This window comes from Oncorhynchus mykiss, chromosome 18 (genome assembly GCF_057628025.1).
Source record: "Oncorhynchus mykiss isolate SJ-2025 chromosome 18, ASM5762802v1, whole genome shotgun sequence".
Lineage (NCBI taxonomy): Eukaryota > Metazoa > Chordata > Actinopteri > Salmoniformes > Salmonidae > Oncorhynchus > Oncorhynchus mykiss.
This window is the reverse complement of record NC_143039.1, coordinates 28,590,133-28,602,929: the sequence shown is the minus strand read 5'-3', so window position 1 is coordinate 28,602,929 and position 12,797 is coordinate 28,590,133. Positions and strand designations below refer to the sequence as shown.

Genomic DNA, 12,797 nt, shown 5'->3' with positions numbered 1-12,797 from the left:
TATTGGGTATTAATAATTGCACCTACCCATTTTGTTACTTTCGTAGAATTTCAGTGCTTGGCCGATGCGATGTGACAAAAAGTTATGCAAGTGGGGAACTGTTTCGTGCAGGGCGCGCGCTGGAGCACCAGTGCGCGAACGCTCTCCCCGAAATCAATGCACCCCATACCGCAGGGACGGGGGAAGGGTGAGTGACGTCGCTGCTGGGCCTTGGGCCCTTTTTAGTCAATAGAAAAGTGTACTAATGTCTGCAACAAAATTGCATTCAATATATTTTGATCTATATAATGACATGCTTGATGTAGTATTTTAATTTTGTATTTAACCTTTATATAACTAGGCAAGTCAGTTAAGAACAAATTCTTATTTACAATGAGGGCCTACCCAGCCAAACCTCGGCCAATTGTGCGCTGCCCTATGGGACTCCCAATCACAGCCGGATGTGATACAGCCTGGATAGTAATGTTTTTTTGGGGGGGTTGTTTTTGTCAATACTGTTACAGTGCCTTTCTTTTTGTCAAATTGAATAAACTTGAATGGGACAAGAGAAGTAACATCAGTGTTTATGGTAGGGGAGGAAATTATCTATATAATATCACGTGACCTCTTGGCTTGGCCTCCATGGCCAGTGGGATAAGAGTGAAATGCCAGGTGACGCAAGACCTCTGCAGCTCCTACCCTACACAGAACGCCACCAACGGTTTGCTGCACCATGACCCCAATGTAAATGTCATGCGTGTGTAGATGTAACTCACTAGAGTAGAGGTCTGGTTCCGTGTACTGGCCCCTTTTCTAGCAGTTGGACCAGCTGATTACCTGTGACAGTAAGTTGCTTTAAAAATCAAAGCCAAAACCTTCACTACAGCTATGCCGGAATCCACTGAGTGGCTGGATTCTCATATATAACAGACTCAGACCAAATTAAATCAAAGTACCAAAATTCTATTTACAGGGACATAAATGATCATTAGCCTCACTGAAACAGAATTTGACATTTCAAATCTGATAACGTATTTAGAGTTTCAATTCATCACAAACATTCTTTATTAGAAACTATATCAACAATCTATAAAAAAAAAAAAATACAAACAATTTTGATATAAAACAGACACGTGGGAAGAAACCAACACATTGTTCTACCTGAGCCGCTGAGACAGATACAACCCATCAATGTTGAGAAAGAAGCAGACAAACATTGGGGCGGAGGCTATTATGCAGTATCTGGAGATGATGAAATCAAAACCATCTCTTTCTTCATTTATGGTTGAATGAAATAGGAAAGAAATCCCCCCCAAATAAAAAAGAAATATACAAAAAACTACCTTGACAGCAATAATAAGATCATAGATTGAAAGCTAACTGGACATGAAACCATGTTCGTTGACAGAACAGGTAGCCTGAAAAAAAATATTTCACTTTTGAGTCTAAACTCAATTTGCTGGGGGAGCTTAAACATTTATGCAAATTGTGTATACTCGTCCTCTTCTTATGAATTTGTTATCATTTCATTGTGAAACCAGAAGAACAGAAATAACTGGCTAAGAATGACAGAAAAAAAAATCCCCCCCCAAAATGTTGGTTGACTTAAGATTTTATGGTGAGAGGGGAATGTTTAGGCACAGTGATCAGGTTGCAGGGAGTACCTCTCCGTTTCGATCAGTTTCCTCCCTACTGAACATGACCCAGTTTCCCAGCTCTGTGTTTCAGGGGGTTGTCTCGTCTGGAACTGTGTTGGTGGGCTCCATTGGAAGAAGATGGATGTCCGTAGTGGAGCTACAGTTTTAGAGGGATGACGGGCCAGTATTTGGGCTGTTTCTTGTCACAGTTTCTGTCGAAGGTGAGCTGCATGGCCGTCTCCATACCCTGGACCTTTGCCGCGTCTTCCCCGTACAGCTTCTTCATCTCAGCGCCTCGGCGCTCGCCCGGCCGCTCAGAGGGGGGCAGCGACCTGCCGTGCCAGGAAATTCTGTGCATGTCCTGGTCGGCCAACACGTAAGTATCCTGCTGCTCCGCCTCCAGCTGCTGCTGCTTCTCTGTGGGGAGGAACACAAGACACAAGGCGTTTAAAGTCAGCCTCAGAATACTTCATAATTCATTACATGTAGTTGTAATGGTGCGTTAAGTTGTGTACTTATACAGCAATATGATCAAAAGATCATATGACCGTGGTGTTAGGGGGTTATTATAGAGTTATTAACACTCAATGTGGAATTTTTAGATGTAGAGACTGACACACACACACACACTCACTGAGCTCCTCCTTGTGCCGCTCAGTCTGGGCAAAATACTGGCGCAGCTCCTCTGTGATCTCCATGTTGCTGACATCACATTCGATTTCACTGTCCGAGCCACTTTCCCCGTCCCCCTCCTCGTCATCTGCACCCCCCTCCAAATCCTCTTCCACGTGGTCCTTAGCAGTCTCCTCTGCTCTCCTCCCTCCACCCTCTCCCCCATGCCAGTCTGCGTAGCGTTGGGGGTACCCTGGCCCGTAGGCAGCCTCCCAGGCCTTTCTGTAGGCCTGCCTGTGTCTCTGGTGCCAGTTCATAGCCTGCTGGTAATGCTGCCAGTAGTGGCCATACACAGGGTGGGCAAACCAGGAGTAGATGCTACAATGGTCCTCCTGTCCAGGACAACAGAGGATGGATGAGATTGTCATCACCATGATTCATTGATAACACCCAACCAACATACATTGTTTCATCAATGTTTAACGTGCAAAACTAACCAAAAAGTGCAGAACTAGGCTAACCAAAAAAGTCCAATGTGGCATCTTGACTCTAGAAAGGCACCTTACCATGGTGGTGCTTCTCCTGCAGCGTGGTTTAGATCGCAGCTACAGTCTAGTCTGTAAAGAGAAATGTATTGTTGTCATAAAACACTTAATTTCAAAACTTGTACTAGCTAACATTAGCTGGCTAGCATAGGCGCTCCAGGGGAGCCATAGCGAGCAAATTATCAGCAGCTAGCAATGACATCATCAAAACAAAGATGGAGGCAGCTGGCGGTTAGACACACACCAGAAATAAAATAGATATGTCCTCAAACGTCAATAGCTATAACATTATTATAGACGGTAACTCATTGTGAATAAATGCACGATACGTTATAACGTATATAGCTCGTTACCTTCATTTAGTGCAGTACACTCAAACGCTGACAAACGCATACGGCAACCAAGAACAGGGAGAAAAAAATATCCCAGAAGCCTTTGAAAAAAAGAAGCTATTTAGTTCACGACTACATGGTGCCACCTAGTGGATAGTAGTTCAAACTAATACATAGAGAGCCAGTCGGTTAATTAATCAGATGTGTAGCGCAAGGGCAAAAACCAAAACGTGCAGCCATGGAGGGGCCCAGGACCAGGTTTGGTAAAACTCTGGTCTAGAGAACTTTACCTGTCAATTGGCAGTGGCACACACAGGTGCCGAAGATTTGATATGCAATTTGTGCGTCATACATGTGCTCTGCTACAGCTGTAGTCTAAATTAAATGGTTTGTTTTTGTTGTCATTAGAATGTTTGAGTGTTCAGTGTTGACTACAAAATCTGTTGTAAACTATCCAACCTCATACTGTACAATCATTGCATCCATTTAGCCTTTACCAATCAAAGTGGCAGGGCCAGACTGTCGAAATTACATTGTGGCTTTTAAGCATTTGGAGTGTCAGTTCGTCTGTAACAGCTGAAATGTTGAAACATGATGGTCTACTTCCTCCCAGACAGCGCGTCAGGCACACATCCGAACCAACTGGTTTTGGTTTGTCTTTTGAGCATGACGGACGCAAGATCGGCTTTATCAGAGCAGGTAAGCCTAATAATAACAGTAAAAGTTGACATTCTAGTTGTAACATTTGAAGAATTGGCGATATTTTGAAATCTTTCCTCTCAAACAGGACATTCTAAAGAAAATAGAGGAAACAAGAAAACGATTCCGTATCGAATATGCACAAGGTGAGCGCTCTGGTTTCTACTTGTTGTCCTGGAACAGCTGTTTGTGGATAGAGTACAGTCGTGGCCAAAAGTTTTGAGAATTACACAAATATTAATTTTCACAAAGTCTGCTGCCTCAGTGTCTTTAGATATTTGTCAGATGTTACTATGGAATACTGAAGTATAATTACAAGCATTTCATAAGTGTCAAAGGCGTTTATTGACAATTACATGAAGTTGATGCAAAGAGTCAATATTTGCAGTGTTGACCCTTCTTTTTCAAGACCTCTGCAATCAAATCAAAATCAAATCAAATTTATTTATATAGCCCTTCGTACATCAGCTGATATCTCAAAGTGCTGTACAGAAACCCAGCCTAAAACCCCAAACAGCAAGCAATGCAGGTGTAGAAGCACGGTGGCTAGGAAACACTCCCTAGAAAGGCCAAAACCTAGGAAGAAACCTAGAGAGGAACCAGGCTATGTGGGGTGGCCTCTTCTGGCTGTGCCGGGTGGAGATTATAACAGAACATGGCCAAGATGTTCAAATGTTCATAAATGACCAGCATGGTCCAATAATAATAATAAGGCAGAACAGTTGAAACTGGAGCAGCAGCACAGTCAGGTGGACTGGGGACAGCAAGGAGTCATCATGTCAGGTAGTCCTGAGGCATGGTCCAAGGGCTCAGGTCCTCCGAGAGAAAGAGAGAATTAGAGAGAGCACACTTAAATTCACACAGGACACCGAATAGGACAGGAGAAGTACTCCAGATATAACAAACTGACCCTAGCCCCCCGACACAAACTACTGCAGCATAAATACTGGAGGCTGAGACAGGAGGGTCAGGAGACACTGTGGCCCCATCCAAGGACACCCTGGAATGCTGTCAATTAAATTCTGGGCCACATCCTGACTGATGGTAGCCCATTCTTGCATAATCAATGCTTGGAGTTTGCCAGAATTTGTGGGTTGTTTGTTTGTCCACCCGCCTCGAGGATTGACCACAAATTCTCAATGGGATTAAGGTCTGTGGAGTTTCCTGGCCATGGACCCAAAATATCGATGTTTGTTCCCCGAGCCACTTAGTTATCACTTTTGCCTTATGGCAAGGTGCTCCATCATGCTGGAAAAGGCATTGTTTGTCACCAAACTGTTCCTGGATGGTTGGGAGACGTTGCTCTCGGAGGATGTGTTGGTACCATTCTTTATTCATGGCTGTGTTCTTAGGCAAAATTGTGAGTGAGCCCACTCCCTTGGCTGAGAGGCAACCCCTCACATGAACGGTCTCAGGATGCTTTACTGTTGGCATGACACAGGTCTGATGGTAGCCCTCACCTTGTCTTCTCCGGACAAGCTTTTTTCCAGATGCCCCAAACAATCGGAAAGGGGATTCATCAGAGAAAATGACTTTACCCCAGTTCTCAGCAGTCCAATCCCTGTACCTTTTGCAGAATATCAGTCTATCCCTGATGTTTTTCCTGTAGAGAAGTGGCTTCTTTGCTGCCCTTCTTGACACCAGGCCATCCTCAAAGTCTTCGCTTCACTGTGCGTGCAGATGCACTCACACCTGCCTGCTGCCATTCCTGAGCAAGCTCTGTACTGGTAGTGCCCCGATCCTGCAGCTGAATCAACTTTAGGAGACGGTCCTGGCACTTGCTGGACTTTCTTGGACGCCCTGAAGCCTTCTTCACAGTAATTGAACTGCTCTCATTGAAGTTCTTGATGATCCGATAAATGGTTGATTTAGGTGCAATCTTACTGGCAGCAATATCCTTGCCTGTGAAGCCCTTTTTGTGCAAAGCAATGATGACGGCACGTGTTTCCTTGCAAGTAACCATTAATAACAGAGGAAGAACAATGATTCTGAGCACCACCCTCTTTTTGAAGCTTCCAGTCTGTTATTCGAACTCAATCAGCATGACAGAGGGATCTCCAGCCTTGTCCTCGTCAACACTCACACCTGTGTTAACGAGAGAATCACTGACTTGATGTCAGCTGGTCCTTTTGTGGCAGGGCTGAAATGCAGTGGAAATATTTTTGGGGGATTCCGTCAATTTGCATGACAAAGAGGGACATTGCAATTAATTTCAATTAATCTGATCACTCTTCATAACATTCTGGAGTATATGCAAATTGCCATCATACAAACTGAGGCAGCAGACTTTGACACAAATATACATTTTCATTCTCAAAACTTTTGGCCACGACTGTAGACTAAAGTAGGATTGCGCAACAACAGCAAACATTTCTCCTGAGAACACTGAAATCCATGTGCATTTACACTTTTTGAAGTGTATATCAACCTAGAGGTGTGTGTGTGTGTGTGTGTGCAGTATATGCCACTGTTTTGATGCTGCATAGTTGTCCATACCAATCATAAGTCGAGTATTTTAACCTGAAACTATCACACATGTTTTAAACCCGAAGCATTGCAATGCAGCTCAACTGGATTCAATGTACCACACAAATGCACAGAGTAATAGTGCCCATTTTCCCTCAGACTCATCAGACAAGTATGACTCCAGGGATGTGGACAGGTTATGGAAGGATGATGTTTTGGTTGATGGTTATCTGGAGTGGCGCCACTTTGAGGTGGAGGAGACCTTGAAGATGATCGATGAGAGTCTTCAGTGGAGAAAAGAATTCAAACTGAATGGTGGATTGACCTTTGCCTTTACAGGGACTTGATGTGAACCAGTGGCCTTGTCCCATACTGTATAGCTGTATTAATGAACATATAGCTCCAACAAAGAACAGTAGAATAGCTGTCTAGAACACATACCAGATTATTGTGCATTCTGCAAATTGCTGACATACTTCCACTAGTTGAACATGACGGTGTTGATAAGATGTTTTCCGCTTTGAAATGTCATTATGTTATGAATAGTGCTATATAAGTATAATATATAAGAATTATGTATTATTATTATAGACCGCATTGATAGTCCGGTGTGATTCATTTATTTTTTTTATATCCCTTTCTCTTCCAGACATCAACGAAAGCTCTGTTCAAAAGTCTCTATTTGAGTCTGGCATGCATTATCTCCATGGCTATGATAAAGAGGGCAACAAACTGTGTAGGTTTTTTATTTGGATTTTTCTCAACATATGTGCTCACTGCCAATCAAGAAGGTTCTGTTGTGAAAATGTTGTTTCTGAAATACCTCATTTATGGCCACCAACATTTTATCTCTTGTAAAAGCCTCATCCTTTCTTTGGGGTGCTGTGATAATTGTTCTATGCATCTTACTATTCAGATTGTAGTTTCCTGATTTAGGTGCAGACACAATTCTAGTTAGGATTGAGATTGTAATTTTTGTATGGGTGATTACAGTTTGTCTTTTTGAGCTATTTGGGTCTCTGCCTTGAAGGCGTCTGAGGATTACCCATATGCTGTCTGCCCAGTCTGGTTCAGGGTTAAGCTGCACGTGAAGGATGTGAAGATGTTGACGGAGAAGAAAAGGTACGTGGCCTTCTGGTTGGAGAGCTACGCCCGGCGGGAACCGGGGATTCCCCTCACCGTGATCTTTGACATGTCCGAAGCGGGTCTAAGCTGCATTGTAAGATGTCTGCTCTCTCATTCCCCTCTAGCTGATTTGTGTTGTGGAGCTTGGTGTCAATGTCCAAACATTTTGTGTTAACAAGTCACTGAGTGGATCTTTACAAACTAATGCTTGTCTTTGGGTGATTTTAAACTACCTTTGTGAAGACCCACTAAGGTAAACCTGAACTATCCTCACCTATTCTACACTGATGCATGTTCTGTTATTTCCTTTCCATATTATGTACAGTGCACTGCGCATGTCAAGCACAAACATGTAGTAGAAGGCAAGCTCTGAAATACTAGATGCTGACTATTAATTGTATTCTAACATTTTTCTCTCTGAAGTGGTTTCTTAGGAGCGTCAGATGGTATAAACAGAAGCAGTGTCTGGAAGACATTGAGACAAAGTATTCTCTGTTGCCCAGTCTGGGTCATGCCTTAGCTTGGGGCTCAAAATATGGCAGGAGACATGCAGTACAGCTGTGTGCTTTCAAAACAAGTTTCTCCTCACATGCCAGGGTGAAAGATATATTGGTTTATTTGTTGAAAATATTTATTTGAATGATAGGAATTCTCTCTTCTCTTTCTCTTGTATAGGACATGGATTTGATCAAATATATAATCAATTGCTTCCAAGTGTATTACCCTAGATTGCTTTGTAAGTATCCATTTCTTCTGGTGTGCTTCCAACACAGGAGGTTGCTGAGGGGAGGACGGCTCATAGTAATGGCTGGAATGGAGTAAATGGAATGGTACCAAACACATGGAAGCCATGGGTTCGATACCATTCCATCAATTCCCTTCCAGCCATTACTATGAGCTTGTCCTCCCCAATTAAGCTGCCACCAGCCACCTATGGCTTCCACCTGGTGCATTTGGTCCCATAGCGTTAAAGGACTCAGTGGACCCAATTGCATGCTTTTATTGCCTACAGAGAATGTCAAATGAATCATGTTATGATTTGTGTGTCCTATTTCATTTCAGCCAAAATGCTCATGTACGAGATGCCATGGATCATGAATGGTGAGTCACTTAAAGAAGAAATTGCTATGCTTCCACTCAATGTCACTGTTGCAGTCAATACTACTAACTACACTCCCCCCATCTTTTGTATATAGCGGCATGGAAGATGGTGAAGAACATGCTCAGTCAAGACGCCATCGACAAGCTGAAGTTTGTGTCCAAGAGTGACATCCAGAACTATGTTGATAGGGAGAACCTCCCGTCCTACATGGGAGGAACTGTGTGTAACTTACCGCTCAATGGCCACAATGACCCCCATGCATCCAAATATCTACTGAGCACATGCAGATGTTAAAACATCTGTGTATGCCCATTGGCTAACATGACAACATGCATGCATGTTGCTTTCGGTACAGTGCATATGATGCACAAGGCAGACACATGACCGACATATACAAGAGTCATACATCCACGTTCTCATTTAAAGCTGCTGTGTCTTTGCACACACACATACTCGCATACATACAAACAACGCCATTTGCTGGTATCATGCATACAGTACATAAACCAATACTCTTTTGTATACACACACACACACCTTTCCAGAATTCATCACCAGTACGTTATACTACAAGGATAAATAATTGATGTAATACAAATGCATTGCATTTACTATGGAGTTCTTCTCTCATTTTCTCCCAGGACCCATTCAAATTCAGTTACCCACCGTTGCCTGATGACGTCTTCCAGAACCCCATATCAGAGACTGGACAAGAGGATGACACTGAGTCAAAGGATGATGACCTGGAGGCCAAGGACACCCTGGAGCCGAGCTCTCCTATACTCAGAACCAGAAATGTTGTCCTTCATTCCCCCTTACGACACCCCTTGGTTTTAATACTGAACTTTGTTACACTCTCAAATCTCATAAGTGCATTGAATGATATCAACAACAGTAACAATTAGTATCCTTGATTTCTCTGACTTTGTCTGAGGCAGGTATACTTGGCCCAGGATGGGGACAATGATGGCTCCATCAGATGGAAAGGATCCCGTAGGCCAACCGTCACTTTCAAAGGCACCTTACTCTATATCAGGTTAGCTTTGGATTCTGTGTATTTGCCCTGATACATACAGTATAGTTTAAGCACTTCCAAAACGTATTGAGTCACATAGTTTCCAACCACAGACCTCACACTACCTTTTAAGGTTATGAGGCAACTGTTTACACTAAGTGCTGCTAGACGGAGATGATATGTGGCTCCCACACTCTCGCTCTCTCTTTCCAGTCCTGATGATGAGTTGTGCTTTGGCCACAGAGAGGGTGAGAAGAGATGTCCGATCATGCTTAATAATGTCACCAAAAACCAAGTGGCCTTCAAGGTCAGTTCTCATGTTGCTCTTTTTAAGTGTGTGATTGCATCATTACAATATACTTGTATGAGAGCAGCCTTGTTTGTGTTTTGCCGCAGGTGCGGACCACAGCCCCAGAGAAGTACAGGGTGAAGCCCAGCAATAGCAGCTGTGGGGCGGGCAAGAGTATGGAAATCACTGTGTCCCTGCATGGAGGTACGACATATCGTAGCCCTAATTCTTCCATCTCCTCTGTCTCTATGTAATATAAACCCATCATTCAGGTTTTGAGAAGGTCAAGGACTAGCCCATGTGGAATTGTTGCTGTCCTCTAATTGTTTGTGGTCGAATTCCCTCCTCTCTGATTGGCTCTCAGGGTCCCTGTGCTCTCCTCAGGACCGCTTCTTAATCATGGCTGCTGAGATGGAGCCATGTAGCGGTGGGGGGAGCACAGACCTCGCCCAGTTCTGGAAGGGTGTCCCAAAGGCTAAAATAATGGAGCACAGGTAGCACCATCTATTATACGCACAGAACACAACTCAAACCAGTTTTATGAGTATTGATTTGTTGACTGTCACTAAAGGCAACTAGGCCTCGAGGACGCATGTGTAAGGACTGTTCACCAATGGTCTTCTATTTTCTTTACCTTCAGGCTGCGGTGTCGAATGCTAGAGGGCATCAAGTCGGTACTCAGCCCTGTGACTGACAGGTCTCACAAAATGGAGACCAATAGCTACCAAGACATGCACACCACGGTGAGTTGTGACCTCGGGCGACAGACAGTGACACACACACACACACACACACACTTATTATGCAAATGTCTCAATAGGACAATTACATATTTACTATTATCTTTGCATGCTTAAATGTTCAATCTATCAAGTCCATCTGAAGTCAGTTTGTGGTCTGAAAAAGGTCCGATACTTCACCTGGGTCGTGTTCCATATGGAAGGGAAAGTGTCTTTTTAAACGTTTTGCAACTGAAGACAAAAATGGGCATTACTTACGGGACAAGGGCAGGTAGTCCTACTATGTTTCGGTCTGTTTTCTTCCATTTGGTGCCTAATGAATATGCCCCGGATGCCGTTGGTGCCCTCTGATCCTCCCCCAGCTCCTTCAGTTGATGGCCATTAGCTCCAGGCTGGAACAGAAGATGGACCACTGCCTGTGGTGGCAGAAGCTCTTGACTGTACTGGTGACTACACTGACGGCCTTGGGCTTCTCTGCCCTCTACATACAGTACACTGGGGAGTGGCCATTTTGAAACTTTCCCACGGTGGAGGAAGAAGACAGAAGGACCAGTCACAGTGGAGTCAGGATGAAAGTCAATTTCTGATTGGAGCAGAAATATGAGGAACTGCTCGCAATCCACTCTATGACCTTTGGACACTGAATATAATTATATTTCTACACTATCAGGTTGGAATAATACTGTGAAATGATGAAAGTAATTATAATGCCCTTTTAGTGTAAGACGTGTTTGAGTGGGTGATGGCTCGAAGGGATCTAGCTTTCGTCAAGTTAACGTCAGACTTGACTTTTCGTAGCAGGTCAGGAGAATTAGGTTAAGGTTGGCAACTTTTTACATTAATTTGACAAAAGCTGGAGCCTTTCTCGCCATGACCGTTTTGATGGTATGGAGTTTTGGCCTGCCTGGTGACCTCAACAGGCAGTAAATTATTTAATAGACCAATAAGAAAGAGGGTTGCAAACTTCTCTGCCAATAACAGCTAGTTTTCAGTTTTCCCGTACCCACTCAGACCATTCCCAGGCAGTCCTAGCAAAATTATTGCTTGAGAAATTTCACTTTGCTAAAAAGCTATTTTTGTTTCTTTTTTGACCATGTTTTCAATTAAAATCACAGTAAGGTACTTCATTTTTACCCAGAAAATGATTTGATATTGAGATAAAAACAGCTGCATTGGACCTTTTTAACCTATCTTCTGAATTATGTCTAACTACAACTATTTACTATGGGTTTATATTAATGGAAGACCACAAATAGAGTTTTATAGCCAATATGTCGTCTTGGTGTTTATACAGTGTAATTTACATTAGTTGTTACGTTGTAAAAGTCCTGTAGCATTTTCCCTTGATTCCTCTGCAGAAGCAGCCAAATACCAACATACACTCTGATATAAACACATTTATTGATTTGATTAAAAGATGACACTCACTCACCTCTCTCCCTTTGACACCAATGCAAAATAATTGTGCTCTGAAGCACATTCTGAGATATTTACGGAAGTAATCAACGGTTGTTGTTTTTTTAAAACACCTGTCTGTCACTATGCACTCCACATCCAACTCACTTACAAGGAATTGGGAGAGACACATTCATACATTTTTCTGAACGAAATAGGCAACGTTGTTTTTAATTGGTCTACTCTACTGCATAGTGTGTGGTTGGCTTCTTTTGGCAGAGGAGCCCCGCTTTGAGCAGATGGCGCTGGGGTGACCTTTCCCCTCCGCTGATGTGACAGGCGTTCTGGAGGGAGGTGTAGATGGAGAGAGAAACAAACGTTCTCCTCCCAACACCTCCACTGATTAGCTGGGGACATGGCGGCTAGGTGATACACCTCAGACAGAGATAGACAATTTAATGGCTGACACGCATTCCGTGCGACAGATGTGATCACTAGGTATTTTTTTTTTCTCTCCCTGGTAGTTTTCTTGTGTAATTATCTTGACTGTTATTACACTAATTGAGTGTGATTCACTATTTGACTCCCTCTTTGATGCTGAGGTACGGCCTTCCAAGAATAGATGTAGCGATGTACAGCAACTGCCACATTAGATAAAGTATGTGTGATTGTTAAGTGGTGATCGTATTGCCCCCATCTTCTTTGTCATTGTTGACAATGGTTCTGTAGCCTAAACCAATTTATTACATCTATTGTACACTTTGGTAATATCAGCTATTGGTCGGTCTTGACTTGATACCAAAGAACATGTTCCACAACTGTGGATCATCCTTGACTGTTTTGGGACGTGTCCTCATTCTG

At 43.2% G+C, this 12,797-nt stretch overlaps 3 protein-coding genes across 7 annotated transcripts in view; 1 reads left to right on the top strand and 2 right to left on the bottom strand.

Moving 5' to 3' along the window:
- LOC110495811 (neuronal membrane glycoprotein M6-b) overlaps positions 1–196 on the bottom strand; it is a 33,029-nt gene extending 32,833 nt beyond the window's left edge. The window contains exon 1 of one of the 2 annotated variants that reach the window (XM_036952261.2): positions 27–196. In XM_036952261.2, the coding sequence (XP_036808156.2) occupies positions 27–30 (4 nt within the window). In that variant the 5' untranslated portion in view covers positions 31–196. The remainder of the gene's footprint in view (positions 1–26) is intronic. The other variant, XM_036952260.2, reaches the window with a different exon arrangement.
- Positions 197–1,013: 817 nt separating this feature from the next.
- On the bottom strand, positions 1,014–3,720 carry LOC110495810 (gem-associated protein 8). Its single transcript, XM_090208092.1, has 4 exons — positions 3,127–3,720; positions 2,795–2,845; positions 2,251–2,620; positions 1,014–2,033 (listed from the first exon to the last, which is right to left on the bottom strand). The coding sequence occupies exons 2-4, from the start codon at positions 2,795–2,797 to the stop codon at positions 1,774–1,776; spliced, it is 633 nt and encodes a 210-aa protein (XP_090064218.1). The 5' UTR covers positions 2,798–2,845; positions 3,127–3,720; the 3' UTR covers positions 1,014–1,773.
- A 2-nt stretch (positions 3,721–3,722) lies between these two features.
- On the top strand, positions 3,723–11,968 carry LOC110495807 (motile sperm domain-containing protein 2). Of its 4 annotated transcripts, none has more exons than XM_090208087.1 (15): positions 3,723–3,804; positions 3,893–3,950; positions 6,430–6,585; positions 6,920–7,006; positions 7,335–7,392; positions 8,071–8,131; positions 8,458–8,496; positions 8,592–8,716; positions 9,139–9,294; positions 9,436–9,533; positions 9,726–9,819; positions 9,909–10,005; positions 10,166–10,295; positions 10,442–10,544; positions 10,904–11,968. In XM_090208087.1, the coding sequence occupies exons 6-15, from the start codon at positions 8,074–8,076 to the stop codon at positions 11,054–11,056; spliced, it is 1,053 nt and encodes a 350-aa protein (XP_090064213.1). In that variant the 5' UTR covers positions 3,723–3,804; positions 3,893–3,950; positions 6,430–6,585; positions 6,920–7,006; positions 7,335–7,392; positions 8,071–8,073; the 3' UTR covers positions 11,057–11,968. The 4 variants fall into 4 exon arrangements, with proteins under 4 accessions (XP_090064213.1, XP_090064214.1, XP_021426927.3 ...); XM_090208088.1 differs by having other exon boundaries at positions 7,335–7,489; positions 8,592–8,646; XM_021571252.3 differs by having other exon boundaries at positions 3,729–3,804; positions 7,335–7,489.
- Positions 11,969–12,797: the final 829 nt, after the last annotated feature.

Excerpts from the sequence above, each read along its gene's own strand:
- LOC110495810 (XM_090208092.1), bottom strand. Across the intron at positions 2,034-2,250 it reads GCGGCACAAGGAGGAGCTCA|AGAAGCAGCAGCAGCTGGAG; the intron begins GTGAGTGTGTGT and ends TCCTCCCCACAG.
- LOC110495807 (XM_021571252.3), top strand. The coding sequence starts at position 3,772 with ATGACGGACGCAAGATCGGCTTTATCAGAGCAG. Across the intron at positions 6,586-6,919 it reads AAAAGAATTCAAACTGAATG|ACATCAACGAAAGCTCTGTT; the intron begins GTGGATTGACCT and ends TTTCTCTTCCAG. Across the intron at positions 10,006-10,165 it reads CACTGTGTCCCTGCATGGAG|GGTCCCTGTGCTCTCCTCAG; the intron begins GTACGACATATC and ends ATTGGCTCTCAG.